This window comes from Nycticebus coucang, chromosome 2, assembly GCF_027406575.1.
Source record: "Nycticebus coucang isolate mNycCou1 chromosome 2, mNycCou1.pri, whole genome shotgun sequence".
Lineage (NCBI taxonomy): Eukaryota > Metazoa > Chordata > Mammalia > Primates > Lorisidae > Nycticebus > Nycticebus coucang.
Window position 1 is genome coordinate 160220583 of NC_069781.1, and position 19394 is coordinate 160239976.

General features: G+C 35.2%; 1 protein-coding gene across 2 annotated transcripts in view; it reads right to left on the reverse strand.

Annotated features, from left to right (window-relative positions):
• Positions 1-5621: 5621 nt before the first annotated feature.
• The window catches only part of CDH8 (cadherin 8), a 435918-nt gene continuing 422145 nt past the window's right edge, over positions 5622-19394 (reverse strand). Inside the window, exons 11-13 of one of the 2 annotated variants that reach the window (XM_053603265.1) lie at positions 15166-15417; positions 12448-12630; positions 5622-6045 (exon numbers count right to left, since the gene is read on the reverse strand). In XM_053603265.1, the coding sequence (XP_053459240.1) occupies positions 5999-6045; positions 12448-12630; positions 15166-15417 (482 nt within the window). In that variant the 3' untranslated portion in view covers positions 5622-5998. Of the gene's footprint in view, positions 6046-10520; positions 12631-15165; positions 15418-19394 lie in introns of those variants that run through there. The other variant, XM_053603259.1, reaches the window with a different exon arrangement.

Consider the following 19394-nt stretch of genomic DNA (forward strand, 5'->3'; position numbering starts at 1 on the left):
TGAAAATCACTGATCTTAAAGATGAAATTGGCTTTTCAGTGAAAAAAAATCATAATTCATTATATTTTAGGAATCTTGAGATAAATAAGAGTTTTTCTTGTAATAAGATTTCTAAGAGCTTTTATTTTGCAGATGTGGATTGTGACCTCTAAAGGGAGAAAAATAGTCTCAACAATTCACCAATTGTGAAATATATTGGAAAATCTAAACCTTGTACTCAAAATAAATATTTTCAAAATAATATGGATTCCTGTTGTTTTCCACAAGATAATTCCATAGGCTGGTGCTCCCATCTTAGTCCTTAGTCCCATCTAGGATCCACAGAATGGATAAACTTTCATAGTCAGAATACCAGCCATTGTCTTTGTGATGGCCCCTCCTCTCTGCCAAATGCTGAGCCCAAAATGCATGTCTTATTAATCATTTTTCCTGAGCAAAATTTGTATTGTTTGTGTTATTATTATTTACACATCCATTTACTTAGTAGGCCTCAAGTGCAAATAAGTGAGCCATTCTTTTTTCTCAAGTGCACAAAAAATAAATATTCTGGGGTATGTGTTCTAAATATACATTCTAAAATGTATATTTCTGTGGATGTGTTTTTAATTAATATAGACATTATTGTGCCATCAATTTCATTCTGTATTTTACATTTTCACTTAAGAGTGTTTTTGAAATGGGTACATGTTGGTTTATGTGCTTTTCTTTTATGATATTGCTTCTAAATGCCCCATGGTACCCTTTTGTATTTAATAAGTGGACACAATGTCTATTCTCCTGGTGTGGACTCAGTGAGTCTAGAACCTCACTTTAAGAAAAGTATAAATTTCTGAATACAATAATTAAGTAAATGAGGAGAAAGCTATATTAACTAATTTGATGTAAGCATTCCAAATTGTATATAAAATCAGCACATTATACCCCATAAAAGCATTAATGTAGAGATGATGTATGTGTATATGACTTAATTTAAAAAAAGAAAAGAAAAGAAAAGAAAAGACAGCATAATGAATAACATTGGCTGCATTCATTTATGATTCTGCGAAGGGTTTCTCTGAGATTCACCCCACAACACAGCAGCACTGGTTCTAAAGAGAGATGTAGTGTAAGAATCTTCTTATTTGAAACATTTTCACCAATACTTGGCTATGTCCACCTTTTTGCACCTGTCTCATGAATTTACAATAATAGCTTACTAATTTTATTTGCATTTTTTAAATAAAATGAGTGTGAGTTTTGGTTCATAGACTTAGGTCTGCCTCTGCACCCCACAGTAGGAATTCCATAGTTTCTTGTATGGTTTACTTTTTGTTGTGTGGTGGTGTTTCCTTGTTTTATGTTTAACACATTGGTGATATGTTTTTCTTACCTGATAGAGTGAAAAATATCTTCCCTTCTTATCTCTCCACTTACTTTAATTTTATATGGAAGAATAGAGCTCAATACATACTGAAATTAAATTTTAAAAAATGTTGACTTGGGTAAAAAATTCTGTTAACATTTTGATTACAGCAGAATAAAGATGATAGAGTGATTGTTAGTAAACTTGACATCTTTAACATTTTCGTTTCATCAATGATATATTACTCAGATTTGCCAGCTGTCCTGAAATATCTGCTTAGTGTTAATAGTATGTCTATTTACACTGCTTTTTATGTTTTTAATGATATTATCTGAAAGGAATAACACAATCCCCCTCTTTTTGATAAATCTTTAAAACTTTGTTTCTGTTTTTGGTTTTCTTTGTACAGGTGTTTTAGTCGTAACTTTGAATATCTTACCAAACCAAAGCGATAAGGACAGGTTTTCTTACCTTCAACATGAAGGAATATGCCTTATAGTTCCTATTAACTATTTAATTTGCTATGGAATTTAAATAGATTACCCTTTACCAATGTGAAGACATTCTCATCTATGTTTATTGCTTAGTTTTCTAAGATTTTTTTCTTAAGTAGCTCATGAATTCTATCAGACATTTTTTAACACATCTATTGGAATGAAATATTCATGTGACGGTTTGTTTTTCAGAGTTAACTGTTAGATTGTCTTTATATCCTTAGAATAAATCATATCAAAACAAGAGGTATTGCCTATTAATGCACTATTAGATTCCACTCTTGTTTTTAATAATAATAAAAAAAATAACGAGTAGGTGAGTATCTCTTCTTGCTTTATCTCTGCCAAGTTTTGAGCTACACATGATGTCTTTTCTGGGCTCTTTGGGTCTTCAGTCCCTCCTGCTTGTCACTTGTGACATCTTTTTCTGTCTGTCCCATCGCTCACCATAATGTCCAATTTTTTCTTTACTGTCTCCATATTGCATAGCTTAATAAATATGTTTCTATCCCTGAACTCATTAAGCAATAATTATTTTGAAATGGTGTTCTTACAGCAATTTGAAAGCATATTACTATATTAGCATATATGTATGTATACAGTGTATATGCATACATGCCCACACGTACAGTGCCAAAAATGTATACACATCTTAAGAAAGAAAAAGTATGTATTAAAATTATAATATATACATTACTCAATATACACCAATAACAAAAGATCCATACAAGTCACACTGATACTTCTTATAATTGCAGAAGTCAACTGTGACTTCCGTATTTTATATTTAATACAGTGCTTTTCCTTTCTTAAAATGTGTATACATTTTCTGGTACCCTTTGTGTGTGTGTGTGCCTGTGTGTGTGTTTATGTGTAAACACAATGCTATGATTTATGAAACCAAAGAGCTGTGTCAAGTTATTGCAGAAGACTAGATGCTCTTAAGGAGAATGATTGAGTTTTTCCTCTCTTTTCCCAAACCCAACATATCTAGCACAGGCTTATAGCAGGAGACATGCTTAAAAATAGCATTTTTTAAAATTAGCTTTTGATATAAGAAATTCTTATAATTATTTTTCACAAGACTTTCTCTTCAGCCTGACATTACTTCAGTTCTATCTATACGTGCCAACCCCCTTAACTTCCAGAGGACCTCATGAAATTTATAAGCAAGTGTCAATAAACGAACACAAAAGAAGTTTTCAAGAGTGTTTTTTAATGATATATTTTATCATACCTAAACCACAAAGATGAAATATTTCTTCTCTTGAGAATTAGTATTCAGTCCAAAGAGAAAGGATATACCACAGTAATGCTTCCTCAATAACATACTATGTTTGTGCTTTTTTTTTTTTTTCAACTTTTAGGTAAATATAGATAAATGTTCCAGGGTATCATTTCCTCATTTCCATTAAGAAACATTTCCATTAACTAAATCCATCATCCCCCAACCAAGAATGACCTAACTCACCAAAGCAGAGCCTCTATTATTTTTCAATTTCTAGAAAACTAAAAAATAGAAAGTTATAAGTCTGACTGGACCTTTTCGTCTTTTTTTTTTATTGTTGGAGATTCACTGAGGGTACAAGGAACCAGTTTACATTGATTGCATTTGATAGATAAAGACCCTCTTATAATTTTGTCCCACCCCCAAAAGGTGTACCACACCCTGTGACCCCCACCCCCTCCCTCTTTTCCCTTCTCTGCTCTCTCCAACCCCTCACCATGTACTAGGTCATTAATTGTCCTCATATCAGAATTAAGTACATAGGATTCTTGCTTCCCCATTCTTGTGATACTTTACTAAGAATAATGTGTTCTACTTCCATCCAGGTTAATGCAAAAGATGTACACTCTCCATCCTTTTTTAGTGGCTGAATAGTATTCCATGGTATACATATACCACAGCTTGTTAATCCATTCTTGGGTTGGTGGCCTTTTCTTCTTAAGACTCATTAGGTCTCTTGTGACCTTTATTGACCCAAGTATTGCTATATAGAAATTTCAACATGTGGTAGTATTTTCTGGCTGGCCCTTGCAATAGTTTATTTTATATGTCAAATTAACTAGGCCATAGTGTGGCCAGATTAAACATTATCTCTGGTGTGTCTTTGACGATATTTCCAGATGAAGTCAGCATTTGAAGGGATAGAATTTGGTAGAGTAAACTGTCCTCCCCAAGGTGGGCCTCATCAAGGTACTAAATAGGAGAGAAAACATTTTCCCCATTTTTTTTTTTTGAGCTGAAATATCATATTTCATTTTCTTTTTTCCTCACACTGGGATTGACACTATTCTCTCCCCCGATTCTCAGGCTTTTGGACCCAAACTGATCTATAACATGGGCTTTCTTGGGTCTCCATCTAGCAGGCAACAGATCATAGGATTTCTCTTCCTCCATAATGTCCTGAGCCAGTTCCTCGTATAAATCTCTCTTTAGATGTATCTGTCCTATTGGTTGTGTGTCACTGAAAAATCCTGACAAGTTATAATTCCTTATATACATATAGAAATTTCTGAAGGGCTCTGCTTTCCGCTATCCTTTTCGGTAATTGATCATTACATAAGTTAGGATGTTAGTCTTTGGTGAACAAATCTACTTTTTTGTAAATAGCCCCTCCAACCCCACAGAAATTATCTTTAAATTTTATCTTTCCTTCATTTTGCACATCCAATGAATTTTATACATCAAATATATCTAGAGTCTATTTCTTCTATCTCTTTTAGCACTCCAAAGTCAAAGTCAAGGTAATCTCTTCCTTGGGCTATGATAACAACTTCCTATCTGGGTTTCTCACATTCATTTTTGTCTCCCATGATCTTAATTTCATATAGGAACCAGAGTCTATATTTTGTAATTATAAGACAGATCATATCATTCCTTAGTTTTTGGATTCTTTCAATTTCTTCCTCTTGCACATAAAGCAAATCTAAGTTTCTTATCCTGGTTGCCATGAACCTGGGTAATATGGTCTCTGCCCAGTTCTCTACATCTATTGTGTCACCTTCACCTTTACCTATTGTTATCTGGAGCTCCTTTTCGTTTCTTGTATATGCCATTGGTTTAGTGCAGGAGAGCAAGTACCACAAACATTTCAATATACTTTTCTATGGTTTGCTCTTACTATAACATGTTCACATGGAAGCTCAAATATCACCCTGTCCACTCCAAGTAAAACATCTATTTTTCCCATCCATCTGTTGTGTTCTGTAATATCACTCTTTTTCTTTTTTCTTCTCCTCTACATTTCTTCCACACCACTGGGTCTTTGAAGAAATAGAACTCTTCTGTCCTATTCAATGCTACAGTCCCAACACCTAAATTAATGGAAAGTCATTGGTATGCATTTGTTAAATAATTAAGGGTACTGGTAATTCTGTCATGTGCAGAACTCATTGGGGTGAGAAACACTGGCAGCAAGGGCCATTGAGAGATCCCGTCAGCATGATCATTTGTCTTCAGGTGCCTGGATGCTTATGATATGATGTGTACTTCCAGGACTCATTCTAACACAGCCTATGTGCCTTGGCAGGCTTAGGTAGGTTTTCTTTCTCTGCACTCTCAAAACACTGTCTGTTTAGCTCTTTTATAGTATAATCAAATCTAATGTTTTATCCTTTGTTCCTTTCTATATTTTACATAATTTGACTCCACATCTTTGAGAAATAAGAGACATGTGCTAGGTATATCTTTTTTTTTTTTTGTCATTAGTATAGTATCTAAAACATATTTTGTAGGAAAAAAATGTTGTTCCAAAGTTCCTTTTTTTCAGTTTATTTGCAATATTGTTATTTATAGCTCTAACATTGAGCCCATAATATCCATTCACATACTCAACAATCAGACTTGACAAATATAAAATAGGTATGAAACATTAGAGGTTGAGTGAAAGAAAACCTAAGACACCATTAGACAAAATTGTCATCAGGGTAAAGCATACATTGGGAAAAGAATGTCTCTTAAATTGTCATATTCAATCTTAGACCACCGTTGTTAAAATCTTGCTCATATTTATAAAGAGTCACAGGATGTCCCTGGAGATCTTTTCATGTACAAAGGAAATCTTAAGAAATTGAAATTTGTTTTTAGTGACCTCTCATTTCCTTTTCTGGTCCTGGCCTTGGGATTCACGGAAGCCATAGCTTTTTGTAGTCTCTCTCTTCAAACAGCATCTGGTGATATTCCTCCTAGCAACCCTCTTCTGTAATCTGTGAATAATAATAGAGACATCTATTATCTATTAGTAGAGATAATTGCAAGAGATATCTATTGTCTATTAGTAGAGATAAATGCAATACTTGCATTCCAGGTGTGAAATAGGTGGTGGCGGGTAACTCAAGTTGGGCGAAAAGTACCCAAAGGCACCATTGTCTCCAGCAAATGCCTACTGACCTTGAGACCTAGATGAAACTTCCATAAACAGGGAAGGGGGAAGAATAAACGCAAAACCACACTGTCATACAACCTAGGAAATGATCCGGACAAACAAAATTCCATTCTTGCTTCTCTCACTTACAAAACGTGTGATTTAACGCTGAAAATTTCTTAGGAAATCTTTGAACCTCGTGTTTCTCATCCAAAAACCTTCCAATTTAGGTAAACCTAGACTTTCCTGTGAACACCCAATTTCTGTATGTCTCTGAAAGTCCCAAATGTCTCATTCATCCTAAGATACAGCTCTTTTTACAATTTTCCCTTTTAGATTTTTTTCGAATAGTTGTAATTTTTGTTGCACCCATTCTTCAGCACATATCTTTTTTGCAAAATTCTCTGGAAAGCCCATTTTGAGTCACTCACTTCCTCCTCCTAACACTATATATAACTTAATTTCTATTTCTTGCCATTACAAGCTTCACATTACAGTCACAGAGATAATTCTTTCATTGAAAGTTAAAGGATTTAATGTCAGGCCAATGTAAGTTTAAATCCAGATTTGAATACTACTTAAGCATAGGGAAAGAATGCTTCCAACAATTACTTCAGATGAGATTGATCAGAACCATTGTGTAAGAAAAGGAAATAAATTTGGTGATGCCACCATATTTAATTTTTTCATAACAACCTTGTAGCCTAATTCCTGCACTGATAGGTGCTTAATAAATGTAGTAGACCAAATTCTTGCCCTTCAGATAGTCCATTGAATGAGAGCACTTTTTAATTTTATGTTCCCCATAATATTAAGACTGCCCAAAATACTATGACTAGAATATCTTAACTATCAAGAATGTACCAAGTAATCTATACATATGTACTGGCTAAGTAGAAAACAATAAAAATAAGTGTCTATTTTAATGATAGACATTGAAGACTTTTTTTTTTTTTTTTTTTACAATATCATAAAAGCCAATAACTACAAGAGCAAATAATATATTCAACACTGTTTGGCCAAATAAGTAACAGTGCAAAAAACTTTGTATAAAAAAAATGGTATTGAAATTGAAAAAAAATATATAAATGAGAAGATAAGTATTGCTTGAAAAATATATTCCACAGTGCTTTTCTCATTACTGGAATGTTATTGACACAACAAAATGATGAAGGCCTGAGGAAATGGATATGTCAGTTACCCTGACTTGATTAATACACATCATATGCCTGTATCAAAACATCACATGTACCTTAGGAATATGTATACCTATATTAATCATAATAGTTTAAACATTAAAATTTTAAAAATACAATGATAAAAAAAGTCTAAATTCAGCTTCACAAGCGAAACAGCTTCACATGTTTAATTATTATCCCGGGTATTATGAGGCATCATTCTGTTCACAAACAAAAACCTGCATTTAAAACCTTTTATCCTCAATCCAATTTCTTTCAAGTTCAAGATTAGATTCAGGAACACAGAGAGGCACAGATCCAGGGGTTTTGTAGTATATGGGATTGTGAGATGAAAAAAAAAAAGGCAAATGTAAATTATCCCCAGTACCTTAATTGAATGTACTGTGTATAGACCCACATATATGAATATGCATATACGCATACATATGTATATTCTTTTCAGTCTTGATATTCATGTTAAAAACTGTGCATTTATAGAGCTTTTATAGTGATGCCCACTGTTACCTTATCTTTTTGACTGACAATGATAGGATTTCAGTCATGCTCAGCCTTTCCGACAGTGCCAGTGATGGGATTTTTTGAAATCTTATTACTGGTTTCACTGCCCTGATCTCAGATGGAACTTTCAATCAAAAAGGCAATCAGAAGGTTACACATTCGTGAGATTCCCTGCAAAGCCAGCGATAGCATAATACAACTTGTTGGAAGGGTCTACTTGCCTCTAGTCCTTATGTGGCTATAAAGAGTAATTGGCTACTTAGCTCTCAGCACCCGCTTTTCCTTTTCCAAAATACAGCATAGCCCAGAACTCTGTTGAGTCTCAGTGTGGAATCTGGCTGCTCCTAGGAGATTTCTAAGTCTCATGCCGAGACTTGCCTTACTTTAAGCATCTGATTAAGCAAACTCTCCCAAAGACACATTTGTCTTTTTCTAAGCATCCTGGCTTCACTGGTGATACTAGCGAATCAAAGTTTTCTTTTCTTTTATATATACACATACGCTTGCCCACACATTTTTCCCAAAACATTTTCACTACAAAACTCATACCCTACAAACCATAATTCTGCGTGGCAAGGTTAACACATACATTTAATAAACAGCAAATTTTAGTCATCCTATTATAAACTTTTTAAAATGTATTGTAACTATGCTCATAAAAATTATTGCAAGGAATGCCCTCCTAATATTCTATATTATGCATATATGAATGTTTAAGTGACTTTTTGGTAATAAGATCTCATGTGATGTACAATCACTTAGGGATGTATCAGTCCTCAGATAGGAATCTTGAACTGTCAGATGGGCAGAGGGAGAACATTATGTCTCACTTCACTTCCACTTAACTCTTCTTCCGTTAGGCAGAGAGCCCTTGTCTCAGCTATGTCAATACTGATGGAATAGAAAACAATAAACAAAGATTAAAGTGGTCACTTTAATAAAGTTTTAAAATATGTTATATAACAGGTTGAATATGAGGTACATAACTCCTGAAAGTGATTAGGAACCTCATAGACCTCTTTTGGTTAGGGAAGCTCTGGCAAGTGTGTTGCTAACTAAACTCTTAAGCCAAATTTTGTGTGTGTGTGTGTGTGAGAGAGAGAGAGATCCTCAGATCTTTAGTTAAATTCAGGAAACTGTAAAGGTACAGTTTAGCCCATTAACTAACAAGGTTATTAGTCACTTGATTTCACATTTTAAAACCTGAAATGACCTTTTAAACACAAAATGCTACCCTGTTTCCCCGAAAATAAGACAGTGTCTTATTTTAAGGTGTGCTCCTAAAGATGCGCTAGGTCTTATTTTCAGGGGACGTCTTATCTTTCCTGTAAGTAGGTCTTATTTTCGGAGGATGTCTTATTTTTGGGGAAAGTGGGTAGCATGATGGTGCCAAAGAAAATTACTGAGCAATCTATGCTTTCATTTTTTCTTCTTAGGTAAAGGAAATTATAAGTCATGATTTTGGAAACTAGTACACAAAACATTAATCTCCTGCACACAAAAACCACCATATGGAGATATCCTATTGATTGCCAATATTGGAGGACATAGATTTTATATTCCTGAAAAGAATAGTGTCATCTTTCTGTTAGACATATTTTTGTGTCTTTAATCTAGTCACTTCACTGCAAAATATACCAGAGATGAATCTGATATGCCAGAGATAAGTAAAAGAAAAAGAAAAATCTTTCATTGGTTTAGAATGTATAAGATAGTTGGAATATTACTATTGATTATTATTACGACTATTATTAATGATTTACATTCATCAAGAACCTGTATAAGACACTATGCCAAGACCTGGTATATTTAAAACCACTTTGGACCATCCTTCTGACCTCAAGAAAAAGTGTTCAATAGCCATAGTAATAAGCATAAAAGATGAACTATTCTCAGGCAACAGAAACTGATTAAAAAGTTGATTAAGACCCTGGAAAGCTATATATTCTTAGTAGAATATTCAAACATTTTGTTTCTGTCACAGTCCTCTGCAAGTTGGTGCCTTCAGATGCTCTTTTTAGCAGCCCCAAGCCAATGACGGAGAGGGCAGAGGACCACAGCCTATTCTTGCCCAGAGAGTTAATCCTCAAATGGACAATTTTTCACTCCACAATCCCACATTGGACTGGCAAAGATTTCACCAGGTCTGCATTGCAGTCTATGACTCTCTTGCCAAATCCTGATTCCTCATCTTTTCATTTTCACAAGTTTTACATCTGAAAACTTTTCTGTAGTCTTCCCCTGCCCAACACATGTCTGCGTCAAGAAGGACCCAAATGACACAGCTGGAGTCCCTTTAGGGGCTCCAATGTGCCTTTTATGTTCCTGCTGGTACCTTGCTGTGTGATATTTGGCAACTCATGTCTGTTCTCCGGGTCTTTTTTTGCAGTTTTTGGCTGGGGCTGGGTTTGAACCCGCCACTTCCGGGATATGGGGCCGGCGCCCTACCCCTTTGAGCCACAGGCGATGCCCTTCACCGGGTCTTTATAAATAAAGACTCTTACAAACAAAAGTGACCCTTGGGATGATTTGCTGGAACATGTTGGAATTTTAGTTAGAGTCGATTATCTTGTCAATGAGTCTTCCACTGACTGGGGAAAAAAAATTGATGACAACAAAGGTATTTATAAAAATATATTTCACAAAGTAAGAAACAATACAGGAGTTTCTCTGAATACAATACATGGAGTAAATAAACAATATTGCATTAAAGCAAAGTAGAAAATTAAAATGATCTGCATGTAATACTTGAGTTGTATCATACATTTTCTACTCCTAAATGGCAGGTTTGCATTACAAATTAAATATGCCCACATCATCTAGTGCTGTTCTTTTTTTGGAGTCTCTAAGACATTCTGAGCATTACTATGAAGATCAGGGAGAGGAGTACTAAAAAAACATAAGCAATGAAATTATGTACAAATCAGGTCCTGCGCTAAAACAGGAGGGGTAACTTGAGGCATGTTTCTAGGTAGGGCATTAGGTGGGTATCTAAAAGTCTAAGGTTTAAATAGTCACAGGAATCAATATACTTTCAGATGTTTGTGCTTGTAGTAAAAACACCAAATACTAGGATTATGAACAAAATAGAAAACAGTTCAAAAGTTTCTCTGGGAAAATGCTGTTCCTGCCATCACCAGTTACAATAACACTTTCTACTCTAAAGAGGCTAACAGCTCTCCTTTTGATAATATTGCCTGCCATACTTGTCTCATCAAAATGTACATGTATTAAACATTCATTGTATATATTTATATAAAACAATCTAAAGGATTATTAATGGATATAATTTAGGGTTTTTTTCCCCCTTATAGTCCCTTAATCTATAGATTACCAACCTTAATAAATAAAAGCATTAATTAACATCAATAAAATATTTATTTCGAGGCTTTAAACAAATAAATTCACGCACTAGCAATAAAACCATCTGTCTCTTATGTAGTCCACTGTGTGGTAACAGTTTATCTTTGTGTCCTGTGGAAGGAAATGAAGCAGAAGGGAGAAGAATCCTGCTTCTAGAAAACAAACATGTTTGAATGGGATTTCTCTCCTTCCACCACTGAGTTGGCAAGCCCCACCCTGGGATGGATTAGGAACATGAATATTTTAAGGCTCGACACAATATTTAAAGACGCTATTCAGTCTCTGGTGAGTGGGGCCAACAATTATGTACAATGTGTGGTCACTGTACCATATAATCTAGGAGGCCTCTTAAAACTCCAAAAAGTTATAGTGTACAGCAGACCAAGTATTGCTTTATCATTTATAGAGGGATCCTTATAGGTCAAGGGGAAAAAACCATTTGCATTCATGAAACTTCTTGCAAAAGACATATTATCAGCAGCAGATTTCTTGAGGGTCCATTTTTTTTTTTTTTCCCTAAGAAAGCACCTTTTAATTTTGATTTTTTCCGCTTTTTGTAGCATTTCTCTAAGGATTAACAAGGATCCCAATATTTGTCTGTGGTGGTCAGGTCAATATCAAATATCCAAAGACTTCTAGACATTCCACATACTTAATTCACACTCCACAAGATTTATAACCTCCTAACATATTTTTTATTTTATTATTGTTATTTATTTTTTTTTTGGTTAAACATTAAAATGTGGTTGAGTTTATAGATGATGGGTGCTAAACTTGCCTCTAAAACAAACAGCCACATTGGTTGTGTCTAAGGGGAGTGACCCTAGAATATTACAGAATGCTCAGTTCCAGTGATTCATTTATAATCCACTGTCAAGTCTCTTTGTCACTTTCACCAACAGAGTAGAGTTCGCCCAGTCTCTTAAAACGGGGACCCCAGTCACTGAGGTAGTCAAAATTCTGGTCTGAGTCTGATGTGGTGGACTCCAGGGAGCTGAGGGAGCCAGCCACAGACCCTCGGCCTTCATAGCCATATATCTGTATGGAGTCATATGGCGGGGCCGTGGGGTCATTATCTGCCTCATGAAGCCTCACATTTATAAATTCATCGACATCAACACCATTCGGAACTGGAGCAAGCCCTTGCCTTGGCATAAACTGCAAATCTGGTTTAATATCCTTACGGGGTAAAAATCCATTAATTCCATCTGGGTTTTGTAACGTTGCAATGTCAAAAGCCTCTGTGTCCTCCTCTCCTCCTCCTTCATCGTCATAGCGAATGATGTTTTCTCGAACATCTTCATCATCTTTGATGATTAATGGCTCATTTTTATGTCGCCGCAGAGTTACAAACAGCACCACAATGACTGTAGGAAAATATTAAATAGCAGTTACCCAAATGAGCAGATCATTTCACAAGCAACAAATACACCACATAGGTTAAGAGAGGGGGGACATTTGCAAGCAAATGCATGAGCATGCAGCTTTAATAATATTTACTGGGGAATTAAGTTAAACACCTTTCTGAAGAATAAACTTCAGATTTTGAAATAAATACTGTTCCAGACCACTTCTGTTTATTAAATGGTGATGAACCTGGGTTAAAAGGATCAAATTACACCTATTCATGGTGAAAGGTTAACATTTTACACTGTCATGATTGCTGGAGTGAATGGCACAAAATATCAATAGAAAACAGCACAGATAGTATGACTAACATGCTGTGTGTCTTTTTTTTTTTTTTGCAGTTTTTGCCGGGGCCAGGTTATGAACCCACCACCTCCAGTATATGGGGCCAGCGCCCTATTCCTTGAGCCACAGGCGCCACCCCAAATCTTTCTTTTATAAAGAAAAAGCAATAAATTAGGTCATGCCATATATATATATATATATATATATATATATATATATATAGACATATACACACACACATATATATAAATATATAATATATATACTTTTTTTTTTATTGTTGGGGATTCATTGAGGGTACAATAAGCCAGTACATTCATTGAGGGTACAATAAGCCAATAAGTACACTAATTGCATTTGTTAGGTATATATATATTTTTGAGACAGAGTCTTACTATGTTGCCCTCGGTCGAGTGCCATGGTGTCACAGCTCACAGCACCTCAACCTCTTGTGCTTATGCGATTCTCTTGCCTCAGCCTCTCAATTAGCTGGAACTACGGGCGCCTGCCACAACATCCAGCTATTTCTTTTTGTTGTCGTTGCAGTTGTCATTGTTGTTTAGCTGGCCTGGACCAGGTTCTAACCCACCAGCCTGTATGTGGCTGTTACCCTACCCACTAAGCTATGGGCACTGCCATATTTTGTGTTTTAACAGTTCTTCAAGACACTTTCCAATTGAATTACATTATTTCACAAAAGTGAATCCAAAGTTGCAGGGCAACTTTTTGTTTTGGATGAAGCTGGAATGCCTCAATCAGGGAAGGGAGGTCTAATGGTAGGGAGCTAGAAAGGAGCACACACCCAGGTAGCTAGGGGGCCAATTCAAACATGGGCCAATGACGCAAAATAGTCAGCAAAGTGATACTTAAATTTAAGGGACTGGGGGAGCAAGACAGAGGTAACTGGGAAGACACCATCCTTAAGGTTTCCGATTTCTTATGGGCAAGACGAGGTATAACTCTTCATTCTTCTACATGTTTCTGCTTCTAATCTCAGTTTTACAATTGTTTTTTTTTATTTTTAATTAGTTTTTTAAATTTATTAGTTGTATGTGTACATATTTATGGGATGCGGGTGATATTTTGATACAAACATACAATGTGTAATGATTGAATCTGCATAATTTGGATATCCATCATCTTAAACATTTGTCATTTCTTTGTGTTGGGAACATTCCAAATATAGTCTTCTAGCTATTTTGAAATATTCAATAAATTGTTAGCTATAGTTGCTCAATTGTGGTACCCTACACTAGATCTTATTTCTCCTATCTTACTACATTTTTGTACCCATAATTAGCCCCTCTCCCTCACCCGCAAGAAGCTTCCTTCAACTTGCAATCTTCATTTTAATTAGATGTTAATATCAATAAAAATATCTGAGGAAGACAATATTATTTAAAAGTAAAAAATAGCTTTTGTTTGCTTGTTTTCTTTTTATGTCATCGAACTTTGTCATCTACTCCCTTCCCTATCCCCTTTCCCCATATTCTTGGGCTATACATTGTAGGTTTCATAGTAAGGCTGAGTACATTGGATACTTTTTCTTCCATTCTTGAGATACTTTGCTAAGAAGAATATGGGAGAGGAGGGGGAGGATGGGTGAAGGGAGGGTAATTGGTGGGACCACACCTACAGTGCATCTTACAAGGGTACATGTTAAATTTACTAAATGTAGAATACAAATGTCTTCACACAATAACTAAGAAAATGCCATGAAAGCTATGTTAACCTGTTTGATGAAAATATTTCAAATTGTATGTAAAACCAGCACATTGTACCCCATGATTCCATTAATGTACACAGCAATGATTTAATTAAAAAAAAAAAAAAAACACTGTCATCTGATGAACCTAGCAATGCAATCTATGCATTGTTTAGATAAAACAATACTGTGGGCATAGGGGAGCCCCTCTTATAGTGAACTGCTGTGCCTCAGAGGATCTGGGGCTCTTCTTACTGCCACCACTATACTTTGCCCATCTCTTCACTGGTGATGGATTGAGAAAGCCATAGAAAGTCCTTTTCAATTAAACATTTACTTCCACAGCCCTTTTTTCTCTTTACTTTGTCTTAGTGATCTCAAAATGTGGAAAAGGAAAGAAATCCCTCTTCCTCAAAAGAATGCTGACAAGGGATTGCTGTCCTTATCTACACTCGTTTATGAACTGGAAAAATGATGACCATTAGGCAATGAAGGAAATACATACCTAGCAGCAAAATGATGCACGCTAATATGGCAATTAAGGCGCCCATACTGAGTCCAATGGGAAGGACATAAGCTTCAACATTACAAGACTGGACAACACCATCATTGCTGCAGCCACAGACACGGATGGTCAGGGTGCTGGTGCTGCTCAGAGGAGGATTCCCACTGTCACTGATTATAATCGGTAGAAGATATACTTCTTGCTTCTGGCGGTTGAATCCATTATGCTTTGCCAAAATACTGAGGGAATTATCTGGGAAAAAAATGAAAATTACAATAATTTGTATCATTTCAAAATGGCTGCCTAAACAACAGCCATTTTTCTAGTTCATAAATGCTCTGCAGAGCTGAAGACAATTTCAACTTCACTGGACCATTCAGGCTGTTTCCCCCATTCCTTCTTCACACTTTCTCAATTGGCATGGACTGAAAAATCTGCACCATAAAGATTGAATGAATGTGGTACCATAATGGAGTTCTGCCATCACCTTATAAATGCCAAATATTCCTTTTATAAAAAGAAATCTTCAACTGTCCTTCCAGAAGACATTCATTATCCTAAGTCTCCATAAATCCATAAATGAGCTTAATTTTCTTTCATTTATCCTACTAATGCATTAAGCAAAATTGACCACATAGAATGTCACCGTATTTGAAAGCCATGTTTGAGAGGCTCTAACGGAGGTCCACCCTTTCTTTTTTTCTGCTGCCCATTGGAATAAGAAGAGTTGTCTTGACACACACGTTAAAAATCACAAACACTAATGAGAGATGATGAGCAAAAATAATGCCCATGCATAATTTTCACAATATCCACACCACAGATGAGTAAAATAGGCCTCAAATAATATATATGCATGTGGCCCACAGTCTGCAGGTTGGACACCTCTGCTAGATGGCAGGACAAGGTGATATTCAAAACAGTGCACTTTGTTTACTCCCACAGGTACCTATAAAAGGTCAGTCATGCCCTACAGCATTCATATTGAGATGTATCAGAAGTCGCATGTATTGCCAATGGGAGGAGACATGCCACATATATTAAAATTCTGTCAGGAAGATTTGTATTGATTATACAATAAGAACAAAATCAACAAAATCAGAAGCCATACAAGGAGGTGCTTCATTCTGCATATACAAATTAATTATATGCAGATATATTCTGGTTATCTGAAACAATGGTTAAGGACATTTAAACAAGACTTAAAGATGTATTTCAAGTCAAAGCAAAACTGTTCAGTAAGAAGTGACTGGTCCCCTGTCAGCTGTCCGTTTCTCAAAATTTCACCCCATTACCATTCATCTCGATTTCATTAAGTACAGTGCTATTGTATATATTAATTATTAATCAGTTTCCTCAGTTTTCACTCAAAATGAGAATACTAATTATATCACACTGATACTATAACCAAAACCAAACAAATAAAATTTTGGTTATGGTGTGCAGTGTTATTTGGGAAAAATGATTATTTCAATTATGATTTTTTCAAATATTTGCACATTTACAAACCTCAGAACACTAAGCTACCTCATTATGGCATGTTAAATCAAGGATTCCAAACCACCGTGGTTCAGTTTCTGGTTGTAAGTGTCTTACTGGTTTCCAAAATACTCAAATAGGTGGACAAATATACCATTCAAATGAGTTCAAGTACATATGTTAAATCTTCTATACCAGATAGCACTACACACATATTAGGATTTCCAAAAAAGTGATAACCATTCGCTAAAATATTTGTATAATTATATTTATTTTGCTTTGTTTAAGGTATGAACAGGCCTATAATGCCTTGCTAGTAAGCAGTCAAATAGAAAAAGCACTTCAAGTTAACCATCTTTTTTCTAGATTTCTTCTGGTTGTGCCTCATTATATAGTAATTTGCAAAGCAAGAGAGGTTTCTAATGGAGTTAGGCAGTGATAGTCCAAATGATCCATTAATCTTTATTTCCGCCAAGTAGAAAGAAATAACACTAAGCTAAAAGCAGGAGAATGTGATCTCAAAACAGAGGATATGTAGTTTTGTTATATTTTCAGAAATTGTGTGACACATTTGAGTACAGTTAATTAGTGTAAAGAACCCTCGTAGATGATTTCATGTGCCATGGTTCAAAACCAGAAATGGGAATTGTTCTTCAAGATGCAATTAATGAAACTGCGATGAAGCTTTTTGTCTTTTTTTGGTTGACATTTTATTTACATGAGAAACTATCTTTGCATGTTCTCTCTTTTAAACCATCTACAGTGATAATTTAGAAATTGCAGCAAGAATATTGCTTGTTGAAGAACAAAGTTATCTCCTTTACCACTTAGAAAAGCATTGGTGAGTCCATCACTAAACTTACATTTGTTTTACTAATATTGGAATTTTCACATTTTTCCTTTATTACTTAGAAGAGCGCTGGTTAGTCTACTGAAAAATTCATATCAAATATAGTTTTATTACTAATTCTGGAATTTGCATAAGTCATTCCCATTTCTACACATAGAAAATTTTTGACTGGGTAAGAGAAGTCCATGATTCATCCTTAAATTTTATCTGCAATCTCTGGGCAATATCGATTGCCTGTTTTCCTACTTATCTTTTTTTAAAATCATTTTTTATTGCTGTATGCATTTCTTATTGATTTATTTGAATTCTTTCATTGGGCAAATGAAATTGTCAGTATTATACACACCAAAACACATAAATATCAACAATTTTACACAATTCAAGTTAATGTTTTCAGAATACTTTTTATATCTTTTATGTTGAAAATATCTTCTAGAAGGTTGTGGTTTGTTATTGAAAACCTATAGTGCCTTTTCACTTCATTTAGATTTTAATTTTGAATCTACCTCTCAAGTACGATGTACATTATTCTGGTGGCAGATACACTGAAAGCTCGGACCTTATCATGACAAAATTTATCCACATTAAGAAAACATTGCACTCCCTAACTTTTTTGGTATTCAAACTAAACATAATTTTTATCTTAATGTTTATATAGTCAATTTTATCAGTCTATTTTGTATTCGTATTTTCAAGCCTTATTTTCTAAAAAATTCTTTTTTTTTTTTTTATTTAAAGTATTTTTTTTTTTTTATTGTTGGGGATTCATTGAGGGTACAATAAGCCAGGTTACACTGATTGCAATTGTTAGGCAAAGTCCCTCTTGCAATCATGTCTTGCCCCCATAAAGTGTGACACACACCAAAGCCCCACCCCCTCCCTCCGTCCCTCTTTCTGCTTTTCCTCCCCCCCATAACCTTAATTGTCATTAATTGTCCTCATATCAAAATTGAGTACATAGGATTCATGCTTCTCCATTCTTGTGATGCTTTACTAAGAATAATGTCTTCCACTTTTATCCAGGTTAATACGAAGGATGTAAAGTCTCCATTTTTTTTAATAGCTGAATAGTTTCCGTGGTATACGTATACCACAGCTTGTTAATCCATTCCTGGGTTGGTGGACATTTAGGCTGTTTCCACATTTTGGCGATCGTAAATTGAGCTGCAATAAACAGTCTAGTACAAGTGTCCTTATGATAAAAGGATTTTTTTCCTTCTGGGTAGATGCCCAGTAATGGGATTGCAGGATCAAATGGGAGGTCTAGCTTGAGCTCCTTGAGGTTTCTCCATACTTCCTTCCAGAAAGGTTGTACTAGTTTGCAGTCCCACCAGCAGTGTAAAAGTGTTCCCTTCTCTCCACATCCACGCCAGAATCTGCAGTTTTGAGATTTTGTGATGTGGGCCATTTTCACTGGAGTTAGATGACATCTCAGGGTGGTTTTGATTTGCATTTCTCTAATATATAGAGATGATGAACATCTTTTCGTGTGTTTGTCAGCCATTCGTCTGTCTTCTTTAGAGAAGTTTCTATTTATGTCTCTTGCCCATTGATATATGGGATTGTTGGCTTTTTTCATGTGGATTAATTTGAGTTCTCTATAGAACCTAGTTATCAAGCTTTTGTCTGATTGAAAATATGCAAATATCCTTTCCCATTGTGTAGGTTGTCTCTTTGCTTTGGTTATTGTCTCCTTAGCTCAACAGAAGCTTTTCAGTTTAATGAAGTCCCATTTGTTTATTTTTGTTGTTGTTGCAATTGCCATGGCAGTCTTCTTCATGAAGTCTTTCCCCAGCCCAATATCTTCCAGTGTTTTTCCTATGCTTTCTTGGAGGATTTTTATTGTTTCATGACTTAAATTTAAGTCCTTTATCCATTTTGAATCAATTTTGGTGAGTGG